Here is a 15,737-nt window from a genome sequence, read left to right on the forward strand (position 1 = left end):
GGCACAGCATACTTCACAGAGGGAGACGTTTGCAGTGAAGGCCTTAAATTAGTAGAACATCTTTGTTTACAGTCACCTAAAATCTATTCTTTCTGCACTGATTTTGAAGACCTGTCCCTCTTCGATCATGAGAGCCAAAGAGCGTAAACAGGAATCGTAGGTCTGCTGCTTCCTAGCTATGCAACTTTGGGCAAGTCACTTACCCTCTCTGAGCCTAAGCACGTGTCTAAAATATGTACAAATAGGACATGTGGTGGCTGTGAGGGCTAGAGGACAATCTGAAGCGCGTAGCCCAATGCCTAGCACAACATAAAAGTGTGTTTCATAAACAGCATCTATCGGATGACGTCGTCTAAGTGATTTCATTCTCGGTCCCTTCAACTGTGTCCAACAGCGTGATTCTGACCCCTGCAATTGCTCATCCCCCAACTGGGTGATGCCGGTTTTAGGAGCCACAACTGAACAAGGTCACATCAGCACGCTGCAGAGAGGTGCTTATGGCCACAGGCCTCTCAGGGCCCTAAGTGGGGGTTGTGGATGGCGTCTAGGAGTGGTCTGGCTTGGAGAAGTATGGATGCGAGGCTGGAAGTCTGCAAGCCAGAGGCATGACCGAGGGGGTGCGGAGCCTAGGAGCGCTGGAAGTCAGTAGACAGCAGCACACATAAGTGTCTCGCTCTGAACTCCCACCAAGACCCAGGCAGCTTGAGACCCAGGCAGCCACATTTGCTGATTGAAGTTTAAATTAGCTTAATTAATATTGAAAACGTAGTTTATTAGTCACGCTAGGCACGCTCCAAGTATTTAATAGCCACATGTGGCTGATGGCTACAGTACTGCTCAGCCAAGAGAGAACACTTCCATCATCACAGAAAGTTTTATTGGAGAGAGTTGCTTGAAAGTCAGTCTCGTGAAGTCATGACCTTAACAGGTAGCCCATCAATAAATGAACAGTGTTGAAGTGTGCAGCAAGTGCTTAATTATTGTACTATGAACACTGATTTAAAATAATTCCCCCAAGGGGCGCTTGGGGTGGCTCAGTCGGTTAAGGGTCTGACTTTGGCTCAGGTCATGATCTCATGGTTCATGGGTTTGAGCCCCGCATTGGGCTCTGTGCCGACAGCTCAGAGCCTGGAGCCTGCTTCAGATTCTGTGTCTCCCTCTCTCTCTGTCCCTCCCCTGCTCATGCTGTGTGTGTGTGTGTGTGTGTGTGTGTGTCTCAAAAATAAACATTTAAAAAAATAGAAAATAAATTAAAAATTAATAAATAAAATAAGTGCCCTAAACCATAAGAGACTCTTAAATACAGAGAACGAACTGAGGGTTGATGGGGGTGAGTGGGAGGGACGGGGAAAATGGGAGATGGGCATTGAGGAGGGCACTTGTTGGGATGAGCACTGGGTGTTGTACGTAAGTGATGAATCATGGGAATCTACTCCCGAAGCCAAGACTACACTGTATACACTGTATGTTAGCTAATGAGACAATAAATTATTCAAAAAATCACAAAATAATTCAATTCAATTCAATTCAATTAAAAAGTGCCCTAAAGATATAGAGGAAAGGAACTCACACAATAGCAAACCTTGTAACCAAATATTTCATTTCTTCCTCTGATGTCCATTCATCTTATTCACAAACTGTCACAAAAGAAAAGAGGCAAGAAACAACAGGTGTGTTCTTTCAATGACACGATGAACTTCCAAGAGAAAAAGAACAGATGGAAAATGATGAACTTCATGGTGTCTTGAAGGAATAGTACTTTTCTTTTATGAAGTGTACTCTAGGGACTTCCAGTTGTAAATACTATCTTATGCTGACCTCAGAAGAAGGAAGAGAATGAATGTTTTTTTTTTTAATCAGAATCATGAGGAAATGTAATTCTAGATTTTTCTGCTGAAAAGCATAGAAACCATGCAGTTGGCCCTATAGCTTACCATCTCAAAGTACTCGGTCACAGATTTTTGACACCGATTTTTCTCTTTCAGATTATATCTGAAATGTCTAATTTAAAAATGTTTGGCAATAAATGTTAAAGATTATATTTCAGTTACATTAAAGATAGGGGGATTCTCTATCTTTAAAACTGCTCTCCTACACCCATGGAAATTTAGAGCCAGAAGAAATCTTAAGGACTATTTGCCAGTGTTTTTCCAACTATTTTTAGATGTAGAACCTTTTCTTCAAACAAAATTTCCTCTAGGATCAGGCACAGAGGGTGTGTTCAGACACACACACGGATGCACACAGCTGTTGTGTTGTTAAAGCATGGGTAGTTGTTAAAGCATGGGTGAACTCCGGATCACCTCCCCTACCCTCACCCACCCCTGCAGCTGCCTCTAAGTGACCCCATATGACCCTGATTTCACCCAGTCTTCATCTGACCTCCAGAAAGTTGAGGTCACTTGCCCAAGCCCATGACAACAGGGAACCTGTTATTTGGTTTTCCTTCAGAGGTCTTTCTAGGGCCAGCTACATCACAAGTTAGTACAGAAGACACTCAGAAGGCTCAGCTGTCCCACGCCTGCTGGGCCTCCACCCCCAGAAGGAAAGCCAAGGATCCAAACTAAAGCGGCCCTGATTCCCAGAATACACTGCTTCCTGAGAACAGGTTGGCCTGAGGAATAAAGGCAACTTTTGAGACCCATGAAGGTTACCTTAACTGGTAGGGCAATGCGTTTTGTAAAGATTAAACAAAAAGATTAATTCTGCTTCACAAAAAAGGGACAACCTCAAAGATGCATGACTAAAATGTGTAATAGATTCTGGACCCAGTTATTTCTACAAAGACACCTTGATGCAGTGCAAGGAACATGGTCCTTAGAATAAATGAGTCAATATGAATCCTGCCTCTAATACTTTCTTCATTTATGTAACAAGGGTAATATTTGCTAGCAAGGTAATGTCTGTATTTAATCAATAATTAATCGACACAGGTAAAGAGAGTGAGAGAGAGAGAACCTCAGTAACGTGCCTAGAACAATGAATACCGGTTTCCTTCCCTCTCTGAACAACTGTGTCATAATGTAAGTTACATTTCATTCTTTTCTAACAATTACACACAGAGAACTGTTTTCCTGGTTGGTATGCTTTCAAAAAGGGTATATTACCAAGATACTAATTTGCATTTTCTCTACAAGATGTCTTTCCTTATTGTTTTCTACGATAGCCTTTCCTTATTGTTTTCTATGATAGCCTTTGTTATGTCAGGCAGGAAAACAAGACTCATGATGGGAATAGAAGAAATAAAAATGAAAGAGAGCTATTCGTACTTTGCTCCTTTTCTCTGCTAATTCGTCAAACCTTCAGAACTGTTTGAAGTAACCAAATCCCCCTAGCCAGATCCAGCAAGGCCAGGAAGAGGAAAACATGTACACACATCCCACATTCACCACACATACACACACGCTCTATAAAATACTTCATTCTTCTTCGCAGCCTTTTTATTTTTTAATTGCTACTGTTGTCAATGCTGACAAATTAAAATCCAGATCCAGAGAAAAATCATATAAAAGCATTTTTCACCTTACCCTTGCTAGTCAGGTACTAGTTTAGATACACGACAATATCACTTGGGATCGTTATCACACAATCCATTAGAGATAAAAATAAGCAAAATATAATAACATTATTACTAGGTCTATTCACTCCATAAGAAAAAAAAAACTCAACTTTGTATTTACTTAAAACTGTTAAAACTGATCTTACAGCCTTTCAAAGTCACTTCAGTAAACCTGATACAACATAAGTACCACTTAACCCCAAACTTTCTATTCACGCTGGAATGCCCCAGAAGCCATTAACCCTTCTATTACAGGTTACACTGACTCCCGAAGATCAAGATTGAGTGTTCCATTTCCATCTAAGGTAATTACTGCGAAGTTAAAATATAGTACAAGTCCCAAAGGGATTTGCTCTATGTTTAGTCATTCAGAGAATACAGAGTGACCAAAATAGACTATATTTTAGTGGATGGCAAAGTATGCTTTAATAATAGGATAGTATCCATCATACACATTCACACAGGCCTGTACATTTCAAAGAACTTTATGAATGTTTAAAATGCTCATAAATCCATCTAGACCCTATCTGTTTTCTTTTTGAATATTCAGGTGTTTTTTTTTTTAACAAAGAATCTAAAGAAGAAAACTTCATATGATTTGCTGAACATCCCATAAATCAATATTCCCCAGATGAACAGATTTATTTACAAATCACCAAAGTGCTTTTTTTTTTACAGAAATCAGAAGATAGCATTAATTTTTTTAAAAAATCTAGAAGATATCAAAGGGAATGAAAGAAGAGAGCTGGTATATATTTTGAGGGGGAAAAATCACATTAGGAGTTAAAAATCATTCTGGTTAGGAAAAAATGTCAGGAATCTGCAGGGCCCATCTTTTTTTACTCCTTTCACTTTATGGCTCAATCCTACAATAGGGTGGGAAAAGAATGAAACCAAGAGCAGTATTTATGCACCCTTGTAGAGCTCACAGTTTGAAAACCCAAAAGCTTCAGACCTCAGTTCAGTCCCATTACCTGTTCCCTATAGAGGTGAGACATAATTATTCGGAAAACAAATTTTTGTTTATCACCCAAAGTGAAAGAGACCTAATAAGCATATATCAGAAATGCCCAGAGTATTGAAAGCCCAATCCAACTATAAGAGAATAATTCTTTCTCTTTTTGCACTACTAATAAAATATTTATGCCCATCACACGTAATCTGGAAAACAGGAAAATATATGAAAAAAGAAAATTTTAAAAACTACAAGACATAACTATGGCCAACATTTTAGTATTTCTCTCTCTAGTCTTTGCACTAATTATGTTTTACCAAAATCATAATCTTACTGCATTTGTGTTTTTTTAATGTTTTTTCATGTTTATTTTATTTTGAGAGAGAGAGAGAGAGAGAGCATGGGCAAGGGAAGGGCAGAGAGAGAAAGAGGGACACAGAATCTGAAGGAGACTCCAGGCTTTGAGCTGTCAGCACAGAGCCTGATGCGGGGCTTGGACTCACAAACCGCGAGATCATGACCTGAGCCAAAGTCGGATGCTTAACCGACTGAGCTACCCAGGCGCCCCTGCATTTGTGTTTTATACCTTGTTTTTTTTTTTTCATCTAACATTGTATCATGACCAGTTCTCCATTTTGATCAAAGAGATGTATCATTCTTTCACATGTTATCTTTAGTTTTTCCCGAATTTTCTAAATAATGCATGCTAATTTGGAGGGGTAAAGCAAATCACAAAAGTAAAAGGAGGAAAAAGACATACCCTTCTAAAAAAAAAAAACCTTGATTTCATCCCTACCCCTAAAAAACAACCACTTTTAAACTGTTCCCTGGGTATCTTTCCTTCCTTGTTTCTGTAGTCCATAAACAACCATAATTTGTGTTCCTAGTCTGTCAGTATTGAACATTTAAGAGGATTCAGTTTTTTGCTACCATGAACAGTACATGAATATTCATGCATATAAATATTCAAATGCTCTGATATTTTCATCAGCTAGAGTCTAGAAGGGGGGGTCACAGGTGAAAGTCATAATTATTACGTAAGTTCTTGACGCATATTGTCAAAACTCATTTCCAGAACGATTAGAGTCCAAACTCCCATCAGCAGTGACTGAGAACATTCACCTCCTACATCCACATGAACAAGTGATGTCATTTTAAACCTTTGTCTATCTTGTAGGCCAACAATTAGGGTGTCATTTTTATTTTCCCCTTTTTTGGTTAACATTGAGCATGAATTATCACATCTTTATGGGACATCTGTAATTTTTTCTTTCGTCAATTATTTTTCACATTTGTCCTTTTGCTTCTGGGATGATAGGAGTCTCTTATTGAATTACCACAATTTTATTTTTGTTGTTATAAAGCCGTCAACCACGTGTATTGTAAAAACACTTCCCCGTTCATCAGTTTCCATTGAATTTGGATTATAATATTTTATGACACAGAAGTATTAAATTTTCTGCCATCAAATACACATAGTTTTCCTTTGTGACTTATCCTACGTCTCTGTATGTGCTTCTCTTCCTTACGTTTCGTTTTTTAAAATCCATTTTGATATGGGGTGCAAGGTGAGGTTTTAAACCTAACTTTCCCACAAATATCTAGTTTTCCCTTCCCTGGTGGTGTGTAACACTTTCTCTTTCCTCTTTCACCCACTATATTCTAAGTTCGTACCATCCCCATGGGGCCTCACTCTTCTTGGGATGCGTCTGCTATGCTGGCTGGCGAACCACACTTGCAATTACTGGAACTTTGTCGTACATTATCACACCTAGTAGGAAGTTCCACAATGCCTCTTCTTTTGCAAACCTTTCTTAGCTATTCCTTCCTGTTCTAAGGTCATTTTGGTATCCCCTCAAGATTTGTTACCAGTTACCCTCCCAGCTCTTTTTGGTGGCAGAGTGGCAGAAATAGGATCCCAGGCGCTAGGGGAACACATTAGATGTTCCCCACACAACTTCTGGCTAAAAGGAGTGTGATACGAGCGGCAGTCTAAACCCTTTCAGCTTCACAGGGGAGCTTTTTAGAGTCTCAAGTTCATCTTGAGGCTTCCAACTTATTTTTATTGTATTTTTTTAAGTAAGCTCTATGCCCAAGGTGGGACTTGAACTCATGACTCCCAAGATCAAGAGTTGCTTTCTCTACCCACTGAGCCAGCCAGGTGCCCCTTAATGCTTCCAATTTATTAAAACCTTTCTAAACCTTGTTAACATACACACACATACACACACACACACACACACACACACACACACACACGTTTTGCTTTGTCTAATGTACAGCTCCTCTCAGCTCACCATCTTTGTATCAACTTTGATACACCATACAGTGAGTTGCCACGCTAAATCCTGTTTAAATTACAGTGTCACACGTGGGGTGCATGGGTGGCTCAGTCAGTTAAGCTGTTGACTCGATTTCAGCTCAGGTCTTGATCTCACGGTTTGGTGAGTTCGAGCCCCACGCTGGGCTCCAAGCTGATAGGGTAGAGCCTGCTTGGGATTCTCTGTCTCCCTCTCTCTTGGCCCCTCCCCCACTCACACTGTTTCTGACTCTCTCAAAATAAATAAATAAACTTAAAAAAATAAATTACAGTGTTGCACAAGATTTAGAAGCATCTCTTTCTTTCTTTCTTTCTTTCTTTCTTTCTTTCTTTCTTTCTTTCTTTCTCTTTTTTTGACTCTTGCCTCCTTATCTTCAAACTGGCTCAAAGTTTGACAGACCCAGATACTCTTTCCAAGTACCATCATCTCCCCTGAGCACATCCCCAGATATCTGGGAAAACAAGAAAAGGAAGACACAGGGAGAACAGGGAAGACGAAATGGGAGGACAGGAAAGAAAAGAACACTATGGTAGAAGGCATTGCCAATATTTATTTTAGTACAGAATTCTAATATTTTAGAAGTCCCTTTGGGGCACCTGGGTGGCTCAGTTGGTTGAGTATCGGGTCTTGATCTCAGGGTTGTGAGTTCAAGTCCTACGCTGGGCTCCACGCTAGGGGTGAACTTAAAATAAACTAAACTAAACTAAAATAAAATAAAATAAGCCCCTTGGGTGGATGGATGCATAGATGAGTATTTAGTCATTATGTTAAGGTTTTGCTACTCTACTACGCCAATCAAGCCCATTTGAGAAAATAACCAAATTGATATTAAGAATTATTAGACAAATACCTACCATACCCAATTTTCAAATTCCCAGCAAATTTTGAAAGGTCCATATAATTTTCACAATAGCATCTGGTCACTACAAAAACACATGGAAAAATGAGGCTTACGTGACATTCCAAGTCCAGGTTCATTTTCTTAGTGTACTAAGACACCCACCCCCAGAAGTACCACAAGACAGAAACAGACATTTGGGGCCTGAGTTCAGATCATGATCTCATAGTTTCACAAGTTCGAGCCCCGCGTGGCTTCTGCTCCGACAGTGCTGAGCCTGCTTCAGAGTCTCCTTTTTTCTCTGCCCCTCCCCCACTCACACTCTCTGTCTCTCTCAAAATAAACTTTAAAAAAAAAAAGATAAAAAAGAAAAAGTTATGCCTGTAATGCAAAAAGATAATTTAAACACAATACATAAAATTTTTTGTTTGTCTCCAGATGAGTTTAAGTAGAAGTGGGAATTGTATTTAACAACTGATAAAAGTTAGCAGTTTTTTAACTTCAGCTGAACACCATTTTTAAACACATTTTTAGCTCCCAAAACAATAAGAGAAGTCAGTTCAAGGGTTAATAACGTAAGACAGGAATACTGTAACTCAGTCACTTTAAAAAACAAAAAGCTACCTATGAGGAAAAGATGAATATCTAAAAAAAAAAAAAAACCCTTGCTCACATTTAAAGCTTAACTTTGGAATTATGTTGTGATTTGGGCACGCAGGAGGTTCCCAATTACATTTGCACGGACACACCATTTTCTCCCTGGCAGCGACCACAATTCTGGGGTGATTGAGGAGTGAGAGCAGCCCCAAAGTGGTCCTTTCCCTTTTTACCTTTGATAGGAGTTAAAGCAAGTTTCATGTAAAGTAGCAAAAGCAGTAGAAACCACCTGCCAAGGTGAAATACAACAGTACAACGCAAAGGAAGGGTTCCACAAAGAGTTACATCAAACTCTTACAACCAGCTATGTATCTATGTGGAAGGTATAAACAAGTTGGAGATGGTTGCAGAGGAAAGTTTTCGGAGAAAGTTGCCAGCGTGCTGTGTGGACTGACCTTTCTGCCAACAAGATCTTTGGGGCTGTTTGCTACTCACCTCAGGTCCAAGGCAAAGAGCGTCACAGGACCACCTGGGAGTTTAAAACTCTGCTCTCATCCTCCTCTGAGTTCTGGTAGGTAAAGTATTTCCCTTGGACCAGATCTGAGCCATATAGGGGAGAACTTGCTGTTTTAGATTCTGAGGGAGGATGAGCCCCTGGAAAGAAGTTACCACAGCAAAAAGAAGCAGAGTGTATTTCCGAATGACTTCTTGGGACTGTGGAAGACAAATACGAATGCACCTGTGCATGTCAAGGGCACTTTGGGCAAGACAGCCCAACGATGAGAAGTTCCCACAGAAACACCTGCTAAAAAAAGGGCCCATTTCAAACACATGCCCAATGGAGCGGTGTAAACTCTAGATCACCAACAATAGTTGTCAAGAAAGAACTGTCTTTTCCCCTTCACCTCTTCTCAATGAGCCCTAACCCTAACCAGCAAGAGACCTTAGTCAGCAAGGTAGGGAAGGACGAGGAGAAACACTTGGTAAACAGAGAGAGAGGCGGGGAGGGGGAGAGAGAAATTCAGTACTCCCTTTTCCTTGTATCTAGCACACTCAAGCCTGGAGAGGGAAGAAACAGAACTTTAAAGCAAAACCGAAATGTTGATTATGAAGTAGACGTGCAGATTATAAATCACTATATTAATTTTCTCTATGAGCAACCATCAGAGAATTGTTTGATTTCATAAGCGTGACCAGAAAAGTCATGGGACCTGAATTTTCATGTGCCAAATGGTCGGGCCATTTCACAAGCTGCCTCCTTGTCTTCTTATTTTCTCCTTCCCTCGACTATTCAGACACATTGCCCCTCTTCAAGCTATCATTTCATAACAATACAACACTAATAACAACCCACATTATCGAGTGCTTACCATGTACCCCTCAACTATGTATTTTATATACATCTCTCACTTCGTCTTCGCACGCTTCTGTATTAGCAACACCTTCCTTTTACATTGGAAGAAATGGAGACTTATCCACGACCTGTGAATTTACCCAGAATCTGCCATCGTTCCCCGCAAGAATGAGTGAAATGTAGTCCCTCGGTTCAAAGGATAAAAGATATCAGGCTTGCTTTCCTTAATAAAACATATGCGGATCTCTCTCGTCTCATGAGAAAATGAAAACATTCCACTAGAGGAGAATTAATAGAAAAGTAAACATGGGTATTTTTTGTAATCATAAAATCTGCTGACATACACACTTATTCCAAACTCCTGGATGTCATTATGTCAACAATCACAAAGCCTCCCAACCCAGACACAAAATACCAACAGTCCTAACAACAATATCTAAAATGTGTAATGTTTGACCTTTACAAACTGCATTTTCATATTTTAATCTAATTTTATTCTCATAGCAATCCTCTGAGTAGGGATCACAAATGCTACATTTTTGTTGAGGGAACTAAGATGAAGACCTTTTAAAAACCGTGATTTACTTAACATCAAAAACTAATACACGACAGAGCCAGCAGTCAAGGAGGTGTATGTCAAAGGGAAGTTGAAATATCAATCCTTTTTTGTATCAACTTCTAAACCACCTCTTTGCCATCAATATCTCTACTCATCATTCTTGATGCTTATGCTTCACATTTTTCAATAATCAAAACACTTCACACATCCTCTTACAAATTCTGAATCTCTGACTTCATTCTGATGAGATCATTTGTGGCAATTAACAACGCATATGGTTTTCAGTTAGAAACTGTGGCCTCAAGATGCAAATGAATTGGCAAAGCCAATGGAACACGAGAGTCTTCTAGGATTTTACACACCTGGGTTGAATTTATGTCCTAATATAGAAAGCCGTGCCTTCTCTCACGAGAGTTTATTCTAGAATTTCAGAACCATGCCAATATATTTCACAGTTCCCTAGTCATCAGATTGCCCTTCCCTGAGAAAGCAAGGTTCTTGCAAGCAATCAGTCCCCCTAATTAAATTCCAGGCTTTTTAATTTTCTAGTCTTGAATTCTAAAAGTTAAAACATTCTTTTCTATTTATTCTTCATTTCCTCATAAATGAAGAGTCATAAACATTGCCTCTCCAGCCACTATATTGTTCATGCTCTTCATGGCCACAAATACTAAGAATTCACTAGCATAGTGGTTCTCAGACCTCAGCCTTCCTCAGAATCATCTGGAAGTCTTATTAAAAACCAGATTGTTGGGCCTCTGCTCCAAAGTTCTGATTCAGTGCATCTGGGGTGGGGACTGATGGCCTTTCCAACGCCAGGTGATGCTGGTATTGCTGGTCTGGGTACCACACTTTGAGAACCACTGGACTAGTGGGTCCCCTTAAAGGGGCCCCGCGGAAAAGCGCCCAGGCACTAAGCCTCATGAATCACACAAATGGTGCTCAGTGCCCTCGCCTCACGCTGAAGGCTCCTATCTGGAGGAAAAAGAAATGGTTGTCATGACTCATTGTCTTTTCAGGCTTTTCCAGCCACAAAATTAAAAACAGAAAAGGGCTGCATTAAAAGCAAAATGAAAACAGCTAAATTTTGAGACTCCCAGCACGATTTCTGGGGTTAGAACAAAAGATGTAATGAGGACCCAGGTAAGCCCTGTGCTGACCACACTGAAGGTTGGAGCCACAGAAATTACCAGGCAAGACACCTGGCTCCTGGTTTTCTTTGCCTGTAGGAAGTTCTCCCATATCGTTCTCCAAACACATTATCGGCCTATAACTCTTTGAATTAATTCATTTCTTCTGCAACTTCTTTACTATATTTTAATGCAGAGAAATATCAATTGTCAATAAATACTGTTGGAACATCTTTCAGGTAGACAGTTAACCTGAAAGGAGAAGCGGGCAAAGGCGTTTCCTTCAAGTTCCTTTATTTTCATAATTATCATCTCCAGACGACTCTCAGTGGAGACTTTAAGTCCAGTTTTTCATCTCCTTGAGGGACAACTATGGCATTTTAGGTTACGGTGCAAAGTACCTCAGTATTTTGGTTTACTTGCCAAAAGTACAACCAGTATTTTGAATAACAGTGTTGCGTTAAATAACAAAAAAGTAACCGACAAGAGATGTTGTTAATATAAGATATAACACTTCTGCTTAGAAAATAGGCTTTAGTTCTACATTTAATATAGCAATATATTGCAAGAACTACTGACCTTTTACTCTGATCACCACTGAGTCCGTTAAATTTCAAAACATGAGCCAGCCAGCGAATAATATGCTACTGAGTAATAAACCCATGCCATCCAAATGAAGCTTTTTCTGTCCCCGTCCAAAGAAAAAGGAAAACAGAAGCATAATGGTAAGGTCACCGAAAACACAGATTTTGAAAGAAGTCGTTCTGTACGAGCATGAGTCACCAAAACTATTTCCTTAGTGATAAAAGTTGTCAGAGCAACCCAGAGGCCTCCCTATGCTAACAAGTACATGGGCAGTGTGTTGAGTTTCAAACCCACCAGTCATTTCCTTTACTTAATTGCTAACTGCTCTTCACCGGCTGCATTTGGGGCCTGTGTTTTATGCAGTCACCCGGCAACTAGTTATTATGCTATCTCTTATCAGGGAGAACAAAACAGTAAACTTCATATTTCCATGGATTTCAGGGTAAAAGTCGATGTTATTTCACCAAAGCACTTTGAACCTTGGGTGGGGGCGTTATGAAACGGCTGAACTAGATCTCAATGTGGCAGCACAATCATGCAAAACTGAGAGAGAAGAAGATTGAGCAGAGAAGAGAGAAGTATTTTGGGTGCCCCCTGTGTGCAAGGAAGGTGTTTTATTCATTTCTGTGTCCTTTGCACATAACGGGGATTCTGGCACATACTAGGACTCAAATACATGGAAGGAAGAGGGTCACTGGTTGTCTTCAGAATAATCCAATCTATTAAAGTAACTGTGCCACTACGGAGTTAAGATTTCATCCGGTTTATAATACTCACATGCATTCTTTTCCCCTTGGATCTACAATGGGACTTTCTTGCTCTTGCCCTTGTACATGTGTGATGCTTTAAGGATGCTCTATTTTAAAAGAACTGATGCTGATGAGCATTACTTGGAAAAACCTGATATGCAAAAGCGATAAGATTATTATTGCGCAAGAAATGTTTTACCTGGCTAATAAGCTTATATGTATCCTCAGTAACACTGTTTAGTCTGGCCTTGAGAATCTTGGTTGTCAGGTAATCACTGAATCTCCCATATTTCAAAACTCTCCCATTATTCTTGGCCTATGCAATGTTAGTACCCCAAACGTTAATAAATCTCCCTAAAATTCAAACCAACAAGACAGTAAGTCAAAGATGCTCTTACTTACAGAGGCTACGTGTTCCAAAAACGTTGGTTCATTTCTTCTCCACCAGCAATGTGGTTGAGGATTTTCATTCTTGTAATTGTATGCAGGAGTCATACGCCATAACTATCAAATCATTCTGGTAGGCTGACTCAGAACTAAAAACTGAGATCTCCACAGAAAGTCCCTGAAAATGTCCATGGACATCCTGATGATTCATTAAGGGCACCATATTCTCTGAATCAAAAAGTGTTCTGTTGCTGCATCAGAACAGGAACAAAAGAAATCCAAAGAGATAGGACAGATAACATGAAAAGAACGCAAAGGGTCTTGGGCACATCACCAACTGTAGTGCAAAAATACCACAGTGTGTGAGGTACTGCCTTACAGTGAAGTTTAGAGTGTGGGATCTGGAGCCAGAAGTCCTGGGTTCAAATCCCAGGTCTGCCACTTCCTGGCTGTGTGAGCTTGAGTAAGCTACTTAACGTCTCCGTGTCTCAGTTTCTTCATATGTATAGTAGGGCTGTTGAGAGGATTCCGTAAGTTTATACATGGCAAATAAGTTTACACTTGGCATACAGTAGGCACTCAAAATAAGCAAGGTCTCATGATTACCATTAGTTTTCCAATCTGGGCCAGACTCCAATTTTAGTAATGATATCATGGTATGTCTGGTTATTATTATCATTGTTTAGAGTCCACGAGTCAAGAACTGTGAAAAACAATCCAGAGTCAGCAAAACAAAAACTGTGATCCTGACATGTAAATCTCTCTGCACTATATTCTGCTCACACATGTCAAAACTCCCGAAGTTCTGGAGATGACAGATGAAGAAATTACAATTCTGTATCAGAACAATTTTTCATGATTTATGATATGACGAAAACATATTTAATCTATATTAAGCTCAAATTCCATAATATTTTTGTACTGATTCCATATATCCACATGTGTCCCATTAGAGGGCATGTTTCCAGTACTTAGCTAATCAGAAATACGAAATCTTACTCAATATTTTGGAAACCATTGCAGTAGAATTATGGAGAAAGCTGTCAACTCAAAATGGTCTTTCTTAGTTATTTGTCATAAATTTAATGGGTTTTCTTAATCTTTTGCCTTACATAGTTTTATCATTATGCCATCTTATATTTCCTTCCATTTGCATTTAGGGTTACTTTGATTTATGTGTTTACTGTTTTTCTGTTACTTTGTCTTTTGACTTTCATTTCTAATCTCTACAAATCATAATGATCTTTGTCAGCACACGTAGAGACCAGTGTTTTATGGGGCATATTTTAAACACTGAGTTTATCAAACATATCTAAAAGTAAATGCAATAGTCATTGTTTCTGAAGAAAATAATTTTGCTGGCAAAGTGAATGTGATATGCCAGAAATAAAACATCTCCACATTTTTGGAAGGATTGGTCAATTAATCAGTCAGTTTTGAGATAAGTGGGACAGAGTTCTTTGATTGGTCTCAAATATACAGGAAAGACATTGTGGCTATCCAGATAATCAATATACTTCTGTTCCAACCTCACAGGTTACCACAAAGACAAATCAGAACTTGAAAAAAAATTTTTTCAGTTCTTGAAAAGAAAACGGTGCTATTCAACTGTTACTATCATTAGACCATTAATGAAATATCTCCTGAAAAAAAAAAACTTCCGCCCCTCAGGAACTAGGTGACCTCAAAATAGGCAGAATGACTTCCCAAGATGTCAATGCGCTTGGCAAATGTTCTGGTGGTGATAAGACCTTCTCTATCCCGAAACATGGGAAAAACATTATTACAGGCCACAAGCGAATACTGCTTGTTTTCAGGTAGTCTCACTTGGCCAATAACTAAACTCTGACAGTATCATTTAGGTCTCTTTCAAATAAGGTCTGGTTTTTATAACTGGGCTGGTTTCGTTCTGTATTTTGGATCCAGTAAAGCAATACGGAAAATCTAGCTTCACGCATTTGTCTCACATCAACTTGAGTTTTTTGCACTAGGTTTTCCCTCCATCTGTTAATTAATGTCTTTCTCTCCCTCCTACATACTCACCACCTTCTGTCTCCTTCATCGCAGACTGTACATTAGATTTTGATGAAGCTGTAAGTAATAAATAGCTCTAGGGGGAGACTATGATCTGCTTTTATTTCCCCCAAAAAGATTCAGAAAGATTTCTAGGAATGTGTCTTAAAGCTTTTTCTCTGACTTTTAGAAACTGTTCTAGAGGGTACTAAAGAAGTCCCCAAGTTTACAAATCTGTGGAAACCAGACCAACATACTCAAATCAGATAAGGAACAATATAAGGTAATTGGTATTAACTCATATGAACAGGCTAGAAGGGCCATAAAGGGTAAAACGGCATGATCCAGCTTATATCTCACCTTCCTCCTGCGGTTTTATGTTATTGTTTTTTAAAGTTTATTTATTTAGGGGCACCTGGGTCGCTCACTCGGTTAAGCGTCCGACTCCGGCTCAGGTCATGATCTCGCGGTCCGTGAGTTCAAGCCCCGCCTCGGGCTCTGTGCCGACAGTTCAGAGCCTGGAGCCTGCTTCGGATGCTGTGTCTCCCTCTCTCTCTGCCCCTCCCCTTCTCCTGCTCTGTCTCTCTCTGCCTCTCAGCAATAAACAAATGTTAAATTTTTTTTTTTAAATAAATAAAGTTTATCTATTTTGAGAGAGAGAGAGAGAGAGAGAGAGAGAGAGCAGTGGAA

At 39.6% G+C, this 15,737-nt stretch overlaps 1 protein-coding gene across 6 annotated transcripts in view; it reads right to left on the reverse strand.

Moving 5' to 3' along the window:
- Nucleotides 1–15,493, reverse strand: part of TRDMT1 (tRNA aspartic acid methyltransferase 1) — an 80,674-nt gene extending 65,181 nt beyond the window's left edge. For 2 of the 6 annotated variants that reach the window (XM_047066662.1, XM_047066656.1), the window contains exons 1-3: nucleotides 13,050–15,493; nucleotides 12,676–12,798; nucleotides 11,893–11,998 (exon numbers count right to left, since the gene is read on the reverse strand). Coding sequence is in view for 2 of the 6 variants with exons in the window: in XM_047066661.1 (XP_046922617.1) it covers nucleotides 7,690–7,813 (124 nt within the window). In the remaining 4 variants the exon portion in view is untranslated. Of the gene's footprint in view, nucleotides 1–7,689; nucleotides 7,948–8,765; nucleotides 11,845–11,892; nucleotides 11,999–12,675; nucleotides 12,799–13,049 lie in introns of those variants that run through there. The other 4 variants (XM_047066658.1, XM_047066661.1, XM_047066657.1 and 1 more) reach the window with 3 other exon arrangements.
- Nucleotides 15,494–15,737: the final 244 nt, after the last annotated feature.

Source organism: Lynx rufus, unplaced genomic scaffold, assembly GCF_022079265.1.
Source record: "Lynx rufus isolate CCGP_SWC_20201006 ecotype Redwood Valley unplaced genomic scaffold, mLynRuf1.p SCAF_7, whole genome shotgun sequence".
NCBI lineage: Eukaryota > Metazoa > Chordata > Mammalia > Carnivora > Felidae > Lynx > Lynx rufus.